The 15,568-nt window shown below is 37.8% G+C and overlaps 1 protein-coding gene across 2 annotated transcripts in view; it reads left to right on the plus strand.

Annotated features, from left to right (window-relative positions):
* The window catches only part of ANKRD13D (ankyrin repeat domain 13D), an 860,392-nt gene that overhangs the window by 527,531 nt on the left and 317,293 nt on the right, over positions 1 to 15,568 (plus strand). For both annotated transcript variants that reach the window (XM_044084174.1, XM_044084175.1), the window contains one exon: positions 9,247 to 9,436. In XM_044084174.1, the coding sequence (XP_043940109.1) occupies positions 9,247 to 9,436 (190 nt within the window). The remainder of the gene's footprint in view (positions 1 to 9,246; positions 9,437 to 15,568) is intronic.

Here is a 15,568-nt window from a genome sequence, read left to right on the forward strand (position 1 = left end):
TAGCAGCACTAGTTAATCAGATGGGCTGGTAGTATGATAAGTCAGTAATAAAACAATATATGTATCCACAGGAAGTTAGCTCGTGATAGTTTTACCAAAGGATGATGAAAGCAATGGTGACATTCTGTTGTAAGCACCAGTTAAATCCATATGGTTGACATTTTGACACAAAGCCTATCAACACTGCCACAGGATTGTAAAATGAACAATGGTGCTGCTGCAAACACATTTCTTCAAAACAGCAAAAAAACAATTGTCCAAATGTTTGAAGATGCCACTACTGTAAAGCAGTGCTGTAGTGCCCACAAAATGGAACCAGATCCTAGGGCAACAGTAACAGGCAGAAATCAGGAACAGTATTTAGACAATCTGGTCTAAACCAAGAAATGGCCCCCAAGCATCAGAGAAGGGCAGCCGAGCACCGCATAGAGGCCAAGCCAGCAAGAGAGCATGATATAGATGTAGGCACTGAGGGAAGTGCCACAACACCAGATAATGCACAAGAGCTGAGGTGATCAAGGGTCACTACTGCGAGCAACACAAATGAAGAATTAGGAGGTAAATGGGAAGGCATGTGGCACATCTTCAGAACAGTAAACTACAGTGACAATCACAAACAGTAGACAGCCAGTCGCCACCATTGCAATTGCTGTGTGTTGAAGTAAGGGGAATACAGTATGGTACTACAATATCAGACTTAATATATTGTGTTCCCTTTATTGCACAATTAGTCCTGTTCTTCTAGAGATTATAATTATGGATATCATAGTTTTAGCAGGAACCCAGATAATCTATCTCTCCACTGTCAAAGGTCTGGTCTTTCATCCCTCTTGGAGTGCAACATCATTTTGGCCATCAGATTCCAGAACGGGCTTTAGTTAAAAATTTGGTATGTTTTTCTTTCCTGGGTGCAAAACTGATGTCACCTGGAAAAAGTATCATATTTCCTTTCTTCTGCTGTTGGTCTTGCCATATATATACGTCTTGGAATTATGACATTTGGGGACTACAGCCTTAGGATGACAATAGTCATTGTTTTTGTGGTGCCATCTAACACATCAGGTGGTCCATGATTATAGGGGACACAGTTGTTTTGTAATTTAACATTTCTTAACTGGCTTCTCTGTTTCCATAGATATTCTGTCTTGTATATACAGTGCACCTTTGAGGCTCTGTCCTTGAAATGTTTTTTTATTTCCCAGTCTTACAGTCTCTCATCAGTACTTTCTGAACTGTTGCAACATTTCTTAGCTGCTTGTCTTTCATGACCTGATACTCCTCTGTTCAGCCATCTCCACATGTCTAGTTTTATTAATTTCCTTTTGAAATGCATTTCTCTGTTCAGGAACATCATTGCTGGTGTTGAATGGCTGGATGTGCATTGCATTTTGATAGACAGAAAGCTGCCTTTCTTTTCTGTTTCAGTGGTTTACCTTAGGGCATAATTTCTTTAATGGCTATTAGTATAGTTAATTTTTTGAAGCCCTTTAACTGTCATTTCATTGATACTTTTTGCTTTAATTTGATTTTGTTGAATTCTTCATTGTCTGAAGGCAATTGATCAGATGCCTTTGTGTCATATTTTCAGAACCCGGCGACTCTATAGAGTTAAAGTATAGTTTGAGACCGTTTTAAGAGTTATAATTTGGCTGTAGAAAAAGTACTTGTTTGTTTTAATGACTATGTTTTGCTTATTTTCAATAACTGTGTCTTCGAGTGAAGTCAGTTAAATGGGCTGGAAGTCGCATCATGTTGTTTCAATGAATTTTGCTTCCTGTAATTTTTTTTCAAATCTTTCCACAAATTTTATTTGCCACCCAGTTCACCTGTGGTTGGTTAGTTAGCTGTTGTCATGAGATGCTTTGGATTGTTTTATATAACAAATGTATAAAATTCCACTGGTTTGGGCTCTAGATAGTTAACACTGTTAGTTTGTTAAGACAAACCATTTCTTGCAACAGTTGTTTCTAACACGGTTGCTATGTTTTCTGCCATCACTGACTCCATAGGGATCACTTCTGGTTATATTTGCATGTCAGTCAACCATTATTGTGAGCATTAAGCATCTGAAAGGGCTTAAAATGTTAATACCATTATGTTAGGCCATAGTACAGTTGGCCATTTCCAAGAATGCAGGTGTGCCAGCTTGGACCATATTACAGCCACTACATTTTTTGCTGAAGCTTGGATTTTGGTATTAGTGCCAGGCTATCACATGAAACTGTGCATGGATGCTGTTTTTATTGTTTCCAGGTACCCATTTTGTGTTATGTTTATCACATTCATTATTCGACAACACAACTTTATCAGGATTCCTAAAATTCATTAAGGTACATATGACTGCTATCCTTTCACAGACGAATGAGGGTACAGCAGGTTACCGCACTTAAACCATCGTTTATCAGTTGATCCCCATACTTTTGACAATATTGGGTCATTCCTGGTGTATCTTTGCACAGCAGCATTTGGTACGGATAGGTGCTTACCGAGCAACAATATGCTCACATACTTGCTCAGTGGTTATCAGTTCTTTAGACTTTTAATGTGGCAGTTATGATTCTCCATTAACATTACAGTGCTGGTTTATTTTCTAGTGTTCAGTGCTGTGCAGCCATCCCCCTAATGACAGGATCCTGCACAGTAGTCTTTTTGCAGTTAGCTCATATACTCCATTTCTTGGGTTAAGATCAATTAATAGTGACTTGCCATTATTAATAAACATAAACCTTTTTCCACATAGAAAATTTCCACCCGCCATAGGTAGTGTGTGGGCTTTTCTGTCTGCCATGGCAAATTTATATTTGGCCTTGGTCAGTAGCTTTGAAGCAAATGCTATGGAGTTTATATAATAGAATAATGTCACTTCTGTGAGAAAAAGCAATCACACACTACCTTAATAAGCAAATATGGGTGAAAGTTAGTAAAAACCTTGTAAAACATTTTCAGTTATTTTGACTTTGTCAAAGTATATTTGCAGCCATTTATCATATAATTTAATACTTGTCCGTAAGCATTATGTCTTAATTGGTTTGGTTAAGAGGTTCCATATAAACTTGACAGTAATTTACAAGTCCTGGATATGACCTCACATATATTCTGAGGCCCAGATACTGAAACACAGTTTTCACCTTGTACTGCAATGTGTGCAGTCCATTTTTGTTATCTGCGTGCCCACAATGTTTAATGTTGTTCTTGTATGTGTTCTAAGTGCTTACATTTTAGTCTGTCAGGAACCTCTGTAAGCTCTATGGTTGTTTTTGTTATTCTTGGTAAGCACTGTCTATCATGAATTTATTGGTGTGCGTAAATATGTTCGTAAAATCAAACTGAAGACATAGTCTCCTCTGAAAATTACTCTGTCATGCAAAAACAATCCTTTAAGTATATTACTTGTCAGGAACGTCACAGAGGTCTCTTCTTTTTCTGTTTGCAGAAGTCTTCATCATGGAAATTTTGGAATTCCTTCTCTTATCAGGGGTACCAGAATCTCTTTAATTATTAGTAGGGGAACACTGCACAGTCTTTAATACTGGATTAATAGTAACTTTGCAATTTCTATGTATATGAACATCCCCTGGTTTGTATTCCTTTAGTACTAACACTGAGTGCACACCAGACACTTCTGACTAATTTAAATTACACCCTGACATTATCCAATTTGTTTAGTTTAATTTTTTTTTAGGAATTGGTGCTGTAGGGTAGTTCCCATGTCTCACTGAATTTTGGTTAAACATTTAGTTCTTTTTTAGTTCTTGTTTTTATGTCTTCAGTAAACACTTCTTTAGTTTCTGTCATTAAAATGGATAGTTTTTATTCTGTAGTGATTGAATCACTTTTCTTAGCTGCCATTTACATGATGTTAATGGGCAAACAGTTTGGCTTAGTTCCTTTTTCTTCACTCTGCCATATAATGTTGTTTCCCCTGCATCAGCTACCTACAGATTTGGTCTTTGCATTTTGCCTTCATATGTTACTGTTATTGTACAAGTCTTTAGTAACAAAGGTATGTACGGGAATGATTCTTCATACTGTTTTATTAGTATCTTTGATAAAACAGTTTTTGAATCCAACTTCTACCACTTCTGGTACAATACAAATGGATCGATGCAGATAATGACTAAATTATTTTGATTTCGCGGTGCAGTACATATTAGGTCTTACTGCTGAGTTTCCCTGATCTGCCTCCATTTTGTCTGACCCTTTTTCACCTCTTACATTATCTGCCATTTTGTGCATGTGCTGTGATTCATGCTTGCTACCTTTGCTTCCTATAGCTGCCATTCAGTTTCTTCTATTACTTTTCCAGTTGTACATTTCTCAGTGTGGTCCATTTTATGACATACTCCACAAAATGTTTTCATTACACCATAGCATATTTCAGATTTGTGTGCTTGCCGCACTCAGAAAGCATGCTTATTTTTAAGGAATATTACTGTCCTGTTAAAAAGTATACACAAAAATTTGTTTTTAGAGTTCTATGGTAACATCTTTAATTGATATTTTCACTGATGCTGCTGCTGCATTGAGTTTTTGCTCAGGTGTTATTTCTCTTAAGAAATCACCTGTTCTGCCTGCTTTCACAACATATATTACACAGAAACCTAGCTCTTAGAGTTGTTAATTTACATATTCTAATATACGTTCTTGTCCTATTTGATTTGTCTTGTGAAACTAATGTTGCAGAGCTGTCAGGTTTTCAGTTTCATGTGCTTCTGCCAAATCTGTACAGCTTGTTTTAATAATTAAGTGGTATAGCTGGTAATACAAAACTGCCCAATAATCTATGTTTTCTGGTATCCATTCAGTTTAGCAACACTGGCAATTTTTAATCCTCTAAAATGTTATTTGCGAAGTAATGTTGCATTACCTTTCAGTATAAACTGTCCAGTGTTCCCTCTAGCATCACAAGCATTGCTGTGTTCCTATGGTCATCCATTTTATAAATGTGTCCTTATTTATCTAATTTAATGTTTAATCTTAATAGGAAACATTTATATTTTATTTAAGCAGCTACCAGCCGCACAGCATATTTTCATAAAACTTCATAATCAGTTAATATGTATATATTTTTTACTAAAAGTCAAAACCAGTAATGAAAATTGTATCTCAGAAATGCAGATGAATGTCAACTAGGAAATAAAATATTTATTAAAACAGCTCGAGTGCTTTCATCTCAAAATCACCAAGACTTCATCAGAAACTATTTGGTTATTTCTTAGTCTTAACATTTGCCTGTCTTTTTGAGATACAGTTTTCATTATTTGTTTTATGCGTTTATTTTTTTATTTGCTTTTACACTACTGACAGTTCAAATGATAGTCTATTTTACTTCAACTCAATAGCTGTGTTTTTTAAAAGTAGCTACAATGCATTTGCTGTACCTCAGTGCAAATTAATATTATTTATTAATATGTAAAAATTGTTTTGCTCTGGCACCATTTCTTATATTACAATGGTTCACTCCATTCACTCTTTTCAAGTTTTAATAATTTATTTGCCCCTTTTCGTTTCACTACTAAAATTGTCGACACGAGAATAGCGAAAGAGCAGAACGTTGAACGGGTAAACGGAAATCTCCTTAAGGGGAGATTTCCATTTACTTCAATGTAGTGCGGTCTCGGAGTTGGTATATTTAAGTAGTGGGGAGTGTGCCCCCCTGCATACACCCTTTAGATTTTCTTTTTTTTAATTTATTTTTTCTGAACATTCAAAATTTTAATGGTTCGATCATTAAAGGCCGACCTTTAGTGATTCGAACCATAAAACTTTCGATGTTCTAATATAGACCCATGAAATCCATCTCATTGCCATTTGTTGTATATCTGCCTTAAGTATAAATACACGTTAAACACCAATAAATAAATAGAAGCCCTCTGTTCACATTGTCTTTTACTCACTGCATCTGATGTTCAGCTGGTAAAAGTTTGTACTTTCCGTTCATCCATGACTTATGCATACATAAATCTTTGTATAACACATATAAATGAAACATAGAGCTGCTGTATACACCAGTTCTGGATAGTGTTGTATACTGACTTGTAGTAAAACATGGCATACACTGTCTTGTAAGTATTAACTTATATTATCAGAAAGGAAGTTATTCTAGAATGTTCATTCCTTAACTCACTTTATTTCAAATGATTTATTCTGAAACTGAAATAATCTACTTAAGACCATCTAGGTAGTTGCATGTAAGTTGCTTTATATGTGTACTTAAGTCCTATAATAGTTTATATAAATTGTCTGTGTATGAGTTTTATATTTTATGTTAGTGTGCACATATATGCTTGTCCATGCATGTGCATTTGTGTGTGTGTGTGTGTGTGTGTGTGTGTGTGTGTGTGTGTGTGTGTGTGTGTGTGTGTGTGTGTGTGTGTGTGTGTGTGTGTGTGTGTGTGTGTATATGTGTGCGTGTGGTTGATAGTTCCCTTCATTATTCTGTGTCCTTTTTTTAGGTTTCTAGGTTTCTGTTTTGTTTCACAGTAATCTAGACCTGTATCGGGCATTATATCAACAAATCATCATGTATCTGGTAAAGCTAAAACATGCCATTTAGTAACAACCATGTGCAGTTTGAGCATTTCAGTTCTGAGTTCTGTTTGTACGTGCTTTTGTTAGACAGGCATGTATACATTTCAAATAATGTTTTCAGTACTGCTGTTTAATTTTCTTGGCTCTGTTAATATCTCACACGAAAAATAACTGTTGAAATTCACAGTTTTGTGATTGTACCTTAATTTCCTTTCTTGTATTAGTGTTAGCTTTGCTTTTGTCTCTGGGTGTAGATTAACATATATTGCCCCATGGTTGTTGCTGATAAGAACAGACGGTTGTACTTCTGAGTCCTGCATTAGGAAATTAGAATAACAGCTGCTATAGATGGGCGCAAGTCAACAAGCCAAAGGTTGCCAGTCGGGGAAGCAAGGGTGTCATTGGTGTGTGGTTTGTCTCATGCCTGCATCCATTCTATTTACCATGAAAAGACCTGACAGAAAAAAAACTGATCTTGGGAAGGGGTCCTACACAAGCTAGATAGAGTACATTTTTTGTCTTAAATCTTGCATTTTGCATATGCCCAGGTTACCAGGTATTTTGACTTTAGATAATATTTGAGGTGTTCTAACATGATTATGTAAGTCTGTATTTCAGGGAAGTACCTGGGCTGGAATGCAATCTGAATTTAGCAGGAGTGTAATGAATGAAGTAGCCACTATCTATGTGTATTATTTCTGCCTTGTGTTGAGTGAAATGTTAATGGTTAATATTCCAGCTGTAAAGTAGGAGGTAGCCATCTCTGTGAGAGAATGAGTCAGGGAAATTGCAGAGGGCTTGCAGAAAATAATTTTGAGTAGATGATGATGTCCCCATCATAAAAGAAACACAGTTTATATTCTTTCATAAATAAGGCAGAAATATAAGTACAAAAGTAAAAGAGACAATGGACAAATAGCAGTCACAGCTCAGAGTGGTTCGTGCAACCTGTACCCAGGTTGGGAAGGGCAGCTGTGATAGGGATTGCTTTTTAGGGGTTGGGGTTGTCTTAATTATCTAGAAAGCACATTGAAATGTTTGGTAAGAAATCACAATGATACAACATAGAAGGGGGCCAAAATGTTGATGAGCTGTGTGTACAATTGGAACCAGAAGGTAATAATAAGAAATATTTGTAGGATAGCTAGCATCTGGTCAGGTACCGTAAAGTATAGTACAATGGGTTGTCCTATTTTATTTTATATGTATTGTATGTAACACTTTTGTGTTGGACAGCTTGATCAGTCCGTTTGCAGATGACAATAAGATTGTCATGGTCGAGAAGCCAGTCTTTGGCAAGACCTGATGCATCTTGCATGGTGAACAGACAGCATTAAATGTGAAAAGCACAACATGTTATACATGTGGAGGGAGAATCAAAAGAAAATGTGCAGGCATAGTAGGATGCATTGCCTATGAAAACATGGAGGGATGAAGAGAAGGAGGAAAGAAAGTTTCTGAGGGTTATAAACACCTGTTGGTTGAATTACATATTACAGTGCCAGAGAGCAGTGGTGAAGGCCAGGAGGATGCTGATTCGTATAGCTATAGGAGTAGATTCAAGAGACACTGAAGTCATTATTTTGTCGTACTGGGCACAGGAAAGGTCTGCTGTGGAGTAATATGCCCATTTATTTTAGTCATATAGAGGAAAAGGTGCTATAGGAATGTGCAGCAGAGTTAACAAAATATTGAAGATGGAGGGTCTGCACTATGAGGAAAGGCTTAGTAGACTGGGCACATAGAATTTAGAGAAAAGGATGTCAAAGTGGATTATTTATTGCAGACATACTGTATAATCAGGGGCCAAGTAGAAGGGAAGAAACTGAAGAGGAAGGATAGAAGAGGTCATAGGTGGCAACTGAGAGGAATGCAGTGTAGGATTGACCTAAAAAAATGCCTTTTCATGGAAAGGGTAGTGAGATCCTGGAATATTATGCCAGAAAGAAAATGGTGGAGTGCAGTTTAACAAATGAGTGTGGCGTGGATTCAGAGCAAGGAAAGCTGTACCCAAGTTAACTGTCAAACTTTGACAGACCTGATAGACTGCGTGTTTTTCTTTCTAACATCTGCACTTGTACATGATTGTTTCTAGGTGATAAAGTAAGGATGTGCTGTATGTTTAGGGCAGCTCACCCCTCACTGTGCTTTCAAGCTTCACATATCAGTAGTACAGGGAGTATGTTGCTGATTTGTTTGTCAGTATGACTGAAGGGTTAAGGATCTGAACTGTTAATGAGTTGCACTGTGTAGTACTTGGTTTAATTGAAACTAGAGGTAATGCCTAGTGAGCTGAGCTAGTTAAAAAAAGAATAAAATAAAGTAAACAAAATCCCTGTCTGTGAGAGAAAACTCTGCTGGTTGCTCCCAGGTGGCAAAAGTGGCCTTAATCCATGTTGAACCTTTGGAGCTGCTAAGGTGGCATACATGTAGCATCTATTTCATCCCCTCCCAAGCCTTGCATGCTAGTTGTTGTATATGTCTGTTGTATTGTTTGAAGGAACATGGATGTTTGGTTTGCTATACTAACTGCAGTTCCCAGGTGCTTGAAGGCATTTTGCTGTTCTTTCTGCCTCACAAATTGCCCACAGCATGTGGTTACTGCAGTATAACATTGCACCCGATCGTGTCTGTCCCCACAGAATAATGTCATCCAACCTCTGTCCTGTGTTTCTGCTTTTGTCATCCGAATCCTGATTTCCAAACCCTGCTCAGACGATGGCGCAATCGTGATGGAGGTTGATCATGACAAGCAAATGGTGTACACCGAGACCCTCTCCCTCATCCTCCATGAGACTGAAATGTTGCTGTCAGCCATGCAGCCTACTGAAGAACACGTCGCCAGCCGCCTTACCTCACCCATTGTCTCCACGCATCTGGATACCAAGAACATTGCCTTTGAAAGGTAGGAGCACTCAGGTATGTGAACCTGACAGTATTTTTTTCTGAATTTTGAGAAGCAACAGTTTTTAAGTTGAGTGATTGTTTACAGTAGGAGATCTGGCAGTAGGTCTTAGTGTAACAGATCTGAACTGGGGGTAACTTGCAGCTCATAAAACATGTTATATTTACAGGCAAGGTATGATGACAGCTGTAGTCTGGAGTGTCGAATGAAGAGCACATTAAAATTATTGCAATCCTAGCCTCTCCCATGAGCTGTCATTGTAGCGTATACATATTTGTATATGCAGAGGTGCTGTGTATATAGTGCTTTACTTCATTAACTGCATTTCAGACAAGAAGCTTTGTTTAGCACAGACTGTGATGTGCCTGATACTGTTAAAGCTGGGAGAGAAAAATAAAGCAGTTTAATGTACCACTTTTTATACACACCTGTATCTCAGGGGGCTGTAGAAAGTGCTGTGGGTTGTATTTTTTTCAGTCCATGGAATGAATAGCTGAGTTTAGATTCATATAGTTCATTTTACAAGCGCTATTTAATCGTATTGGTTTGGTAGATTATTTTGGGGAACAGTGTGCATAAAAGGTATCATATGTGTCATAATTTCACTGTATTCTGTACTTCTGGTATCATATGTCACATAATTAACTGTAATCTGTAATCCTGGTATCATATGTATCATATGTATCATAATTTCAGTGTATTCTGTAGTTCTGGTATCATATGCTTCATAATTCACTGTATTCTGTAGTCCTGGTATCATTTGTGTCTTTCGGCTTTTCCTGGTTAGGGGTTGCCACAGCGGAACTCTGGTCCGCTAATGATTGGTAGTTGATTTTTATGTACCGAGTTACCAGCTCTGACGCACAACCTTCAATGAAGGTACGCCCATTCACGCATGTCTCCACGCAGAAGACGCTCTAGCTGAGAATCGAACTGGACAGTGTCTTACTGTGAGGCGACAACGCTACCGCAGCACCACCACCGCGGTAGTCCTGGTATCATATGTATCATAATTTCACTGTATTCTGTAGTGCTGGTAATTCATTTTACTGTATTCTCTAGTCCTTTTACCATATGCATTGTAATTCACTGTATTCTGTAGTCTTGGTACAATATGCCTCATAATTCATTGTAATCTGTAGTTCTGGTATCATATGCATCATAATTCACTGTATTCTGTATTTTTGTCATCTGTATCATAATTTCATGGAATTCTGCAGTCCTGGTATCATAATTTCCTTGTAGTTTGTAGTCCTGGTATCATGGTATAATTTGCATTATAATTCACTGTATTCTGTAGTCCTGGTACAATATGCCTCATAATTCATTGTAATCTGTAGTTCTGGTGTCATATGCATCATAATTCACTGTATTCTGTATTTTTGGTGTCATATGTATGATACTTCACGATATCCTGCAGTCCTGGTATCATAATTTCCTTGTATTTTGTAGTCCTGGTGTCATAGGTATTGTAATTTCACTGTATTCTGTAGTCCTGGTACAATATGCCTCATAATTCATTGTAATCTGTAGTTCTGGTGTCATATGCATCATAATTCACTGTATTCTGTATTTATGGTGCCATATGTGTGATTATGCAGTCCTGGTATCATCATTTCCTTGTATTTTGTAGTCCTGGTGTCATACATATTGTAATTTCACTGTATTCTGTAGTCCTGGTATCATAATTACACTACATTCTATTGTTGTTGTACTGTCACTGGGCAACCTGTCATGCTGTCCAGGATGCAGACAGTCTGCATGAAAAGAATTTGGTAACACTAAGTACTGGTCACTTTTATAGTTCCTACAGTGCCTGTATAATGTACTTTGAAAACATTTTTGTATAAAGTTTATTAAGGATGTGCTTTAAAATAATATGGCAGTGTGATGTGGGGTTAACATTCTCTCCATTCTGTGGCACTGTAGTGTTGAATATCTTTGGTACTCTGCTTATTCATTAACCTCTCCTACTGACTGAGTCTCTTACAGAAATGTGTGGAACAAATACAATACAGATGTCTAAACTGTCAAACTGGATCTTAACAGGAAACTGTTTGCCATGACTTAATGTGACTCCTGCAGAGTTCTGCTGCACTTGGAATTGCCTTATGCCTCTTAAGACAGCATAGTCTGTCATCATCTTCTTCATTCTGTTACTTGTTTAACATTTACAGATCCTTTGCACATAGTTAACTTCCTTGTTGTGCCTTCCTTGATAACAAGTACCACCTCTCCCTTCTTTTGCCTTCTCACTCGAGTTTACTCCCACTGAATCTTCTTTCACATTCTTACATACAGGATTCATTTTAATGCTTTGCCATTTTACAGTTTAGTTTTTTGTTAAGTTTTTTTGGCTGAATTTCCATTTTAGTTTTAAGAACAAGTAATGCTATGAGCCACTAATGAAAACAAAACAAATTTGGAGTTAAAGTGATTAGCAAAACTGTAGATCAAAATTTTGAGTCTTTGTCATACATGGTGCAATATCTCTTATTTCACAATATGTTTGATAGGGAAACATATATAGTAGTCTTCAAACTTGAAGTCCAACTTTGCTTAGCCAGTAAAGGCATCACTTGAATACTTTTGTTTCAGGTTTACTTGCAATCAGACTATCAACACTGTTATCAGCATTATATGTGATTGCAACCAAATTCATTCCCACCTCCCACTGTCCCTTTCAAGAATATCTTTCATCTACAATCAGCCTTTGTCAAATTGTTCCATACCCTTGTTTATGAATTTCTCTGTGTATCTTCTAAAATAACCACTTAGTGGTGTAGCTCACAATCTTTCTATTTTTTTACCATGCATATCCCATATGATGGATTTCTCATACATCCCTTCTGTTTCCTTTCAACATTCTGATTCATTGACCCCCCTCCAAAAAAAATGAAAGAAAAACATTGCTTATATCTATCCTGTGGCACTGCATTTTTCCATTAAGTCTCTGCACATATTTCCACATCTCTATAACATTCTTTTTGCTGCAAATCATGTGCAATAGCCATGCCTCCTTCTCCTTCCCATAATTCCACACTTGCCATCCCCGGACATCACTTTTCTTAACACATTTAGGTTAAGATACCACTTAAGATGACATTTCATATGCCCTTTGCAGACCTTGCTTACAGAGTACATACATTACACCCCAGCGCATACCTTCTACCGTTCTTTCCAAGATGAGAGAGTGCCTGCATAACTGTTTTCTAAACCCACAGATGTTGGTCTCCTCTTCCTGTCTTCTTTATCTACTTCTTCACTGATGTCTCCAGATTATCCTGAGTGTCTGCCCCCTTATTATCCTGAGTGTCTGCCCCCTTATTATCCTGAGTGTCTGCCCCCTTATTATCCTGAGTGTCTGCCCCCTTATTATCCTGAGTGTCTGCCCCCTTATTATCCTGAGTGTCTGCCCCCTTATTATCCTGAGTGTCTGCCCCTTATTATCCTGAGTGTCTGCCCCCTTAACTATCATAAGACTGCACCCCAGTGTATTTATCAGCTAAATTGCCAGACACCTGCTTTCTATAATCTCAGTGTGTGGTTATAATGTTGTCATGCTCGCTAGTTTCCTTCCTTTCTTTCTTTACGAAAACCACTCCTGTCCTCTGCCATCTAATGTTTATTGTTGCCTTTTTACCTACCTCGATTTTAGGATTTTCCACATTACTGCAATTTTATCTACTATGATCTTGTGATTTTCCCACTCCCTACATCCTCATTTTTCTAGTAATGTAAGCCTTTCTCAGTGCGTCTCCTGTCTGTTGCTGTTTCTATAGGCATCACACATTTTCATTCTTCATCCCTAAGCCATCCGAGTATTTTTCATCTTACTTATCTTTTCCCACTCCCACTTCCAACACTGCTGTAAATAGGGGTCATCTCACCTACCCCCTTTCACATTTCTCTCCCGATTGCAGTCATTGTCTTTTTCTCCTCCCACTTAAATGTTGAAGTAGCCTTTTGCAGTTCCCCAGTAAATCCCACAGGAAATCAGACAGTACAGTAACAGCCTATTATTCAGAAAGCTGCTTAATGATGATATGAATGAAGCTTGTAGATGTCCATGCTTTGAGGATCATGGTTAACCATCGTCTATGACTGTCTGGTTACCATGAGTACCCTTCTCAGAACTCCTGTGCTGTTGAAGTAAAGTGACATAGGTATAGGCAATTTCTTACTTTTTAAATAGTGCACCTGTATATACTACTTGTATACAGTTGTTAACAAATAATGAGAAATGTAGCTGTAGATTTTAATGTTGTGTATCATTCATGTTTTGTTCTATAGCCCAACTCTATAGCTTTTCATTCTGCAGTCTCCCACAAAATGTTGTGTATGTAATTCCAATGCATAACCTTATATTGTTGTTATATGTAAAGGATGCCACATGGCCTAGATTGTGAATGAAAAAGGGTCTTCAGACTGGCTCACCTATCCAGATAACAAATAAACTAACTAACAGGTTACTCACGTTTGACTTTACTACGTCTGCATCCTCTCATTTTTCCTATCTGGTCAAAAAACATTTTCCATTTTTTTATTTTAAAATATAAATCTATGATGTACTATAAAATGTTAGTTTCAGGAAGCCAGGATGTCACTATCCTAGTGACACCCTTACCTTTCACTAGAATTGTTAAGTTATTTATGCAGCAGTTTTATACCCTTGGCCATATTTTAACTTGGTGTTCTTATTAATACATTGTGAATTTATGAAGATGCTAACAGAAGACCACCCATGATCCATTGTGTTGCAGCCAGCCCCATGCAGCTGCCCCTCTATTCCCTTGTGCTATCCTTTGCTTTCTCCATTCCAGGAAATGTTGCTTCTTTCTGATTTGCACTGTAGCACTACCACAGGCAGCACATTCTCAGGTTCAGCCGCCATCTCTTTAAAGTTTTTTTTCACTCTTTTCTCGACTCTTAAAATGTCCACCTTCAAGCTGCCAGATTTTCCCCTGTCCCATTTGTCCACAAACGTCATGATATGTCCAAATAATTTACCTTCTTTCTCTGTTCTTGACTAATGTACACATACTCGAGTTTCCAAATTTCTGTTTGCACACTAGATTGGAACATGGTGCTTTTTTGTTTAATGACATTTTTTAGCTTTCAACTGCTCCCAGGGCTTCCTCTTTCCAGGTTTATCAAACTTCGACTATCCTCCTCTGATCTAATTCTGATCCATGTTTAGGTCTAATGAGGAGTGAGAAGCATCCTGGGGCTATAAAATACTGCTGCCAATGAGTCCTTTCTTCCTAAGGACCTGCTTCCTGCATGTTCCTGTCCTAGGGAAGTCATGCACTGGGCTATGTTTACATATCATCTATGTCTCTGTATGTGATTCAACCACAATCCTGCCACCCATGGACAATACCTCCCATGCATTTTCACTCTCTGCCAGAGATCAACTTCAAAGGTGCCCAGCACATGCACCCACCCTTCTATGAATGGGCATGCCCATGGGATCAACTTCAAATTGCCACAACACACACAGACACAACACACACAGACACACACACGCACACACACTTCTAGGAATGGGCATGCCCATCCTTCCTGCCTGCACCGAGTGTCTATTCCAACTCTGGTCCCCTGGGCCACAGTTAGGGCTTTATCCCCCATATGCCACCAGTGAAGGCTATGTTACTTCTTTACTGCACTGTTTCTGAGTGCATTAATATTGCATCACAAACACTGAAGTACACTGACAGCAAGTAGCTCCATTTGTCTGTGTTATTTTTGTGTTTTTATACTTTGTTGTTTCTGGTGGTGGTTTTGTCCCTTGGTTTTTGAAGGACATAGTACTGTGCTGGTGAATATTTAATCCTAATTTTTAGTTTTTTGTTCCTTGAACTACCCTTGTAATTCAAGTACTTTGATTTCAGCGGTGGAGTGCTGCAGGTATTGAGCATGGACATTTTTTTATTCGTATGATAGTTTTTTTCATAGATGTGTGATTCTGATATTACTATATTTAAGTAGTGGAATAAAGCCAGTACATTAGGGTATAGTATAGCTTGCCCCCTGCAAAATATGCATATTTAGCTTTGTGGATATTGATGTTTTTGAAATATCAGTGTTAAATCTGTTGATATTGAGGGACCTGATGCTTTTGTTTGCAAT

Source organism: Protopterus annectens, chromosome 9.part0, assembly GCF_019279795.1.
Source record: "Protopterus annectens isolate FY-2018-M chromosome 9.part0, PAN1.0, whole genome shotgun sequence".
Classification (NCBI taxonomy): Eukaryota; Metazoa; Chordata; order Ceratodontiformes; family Protopteridae; genus Protopterus; species Protopterus annectens.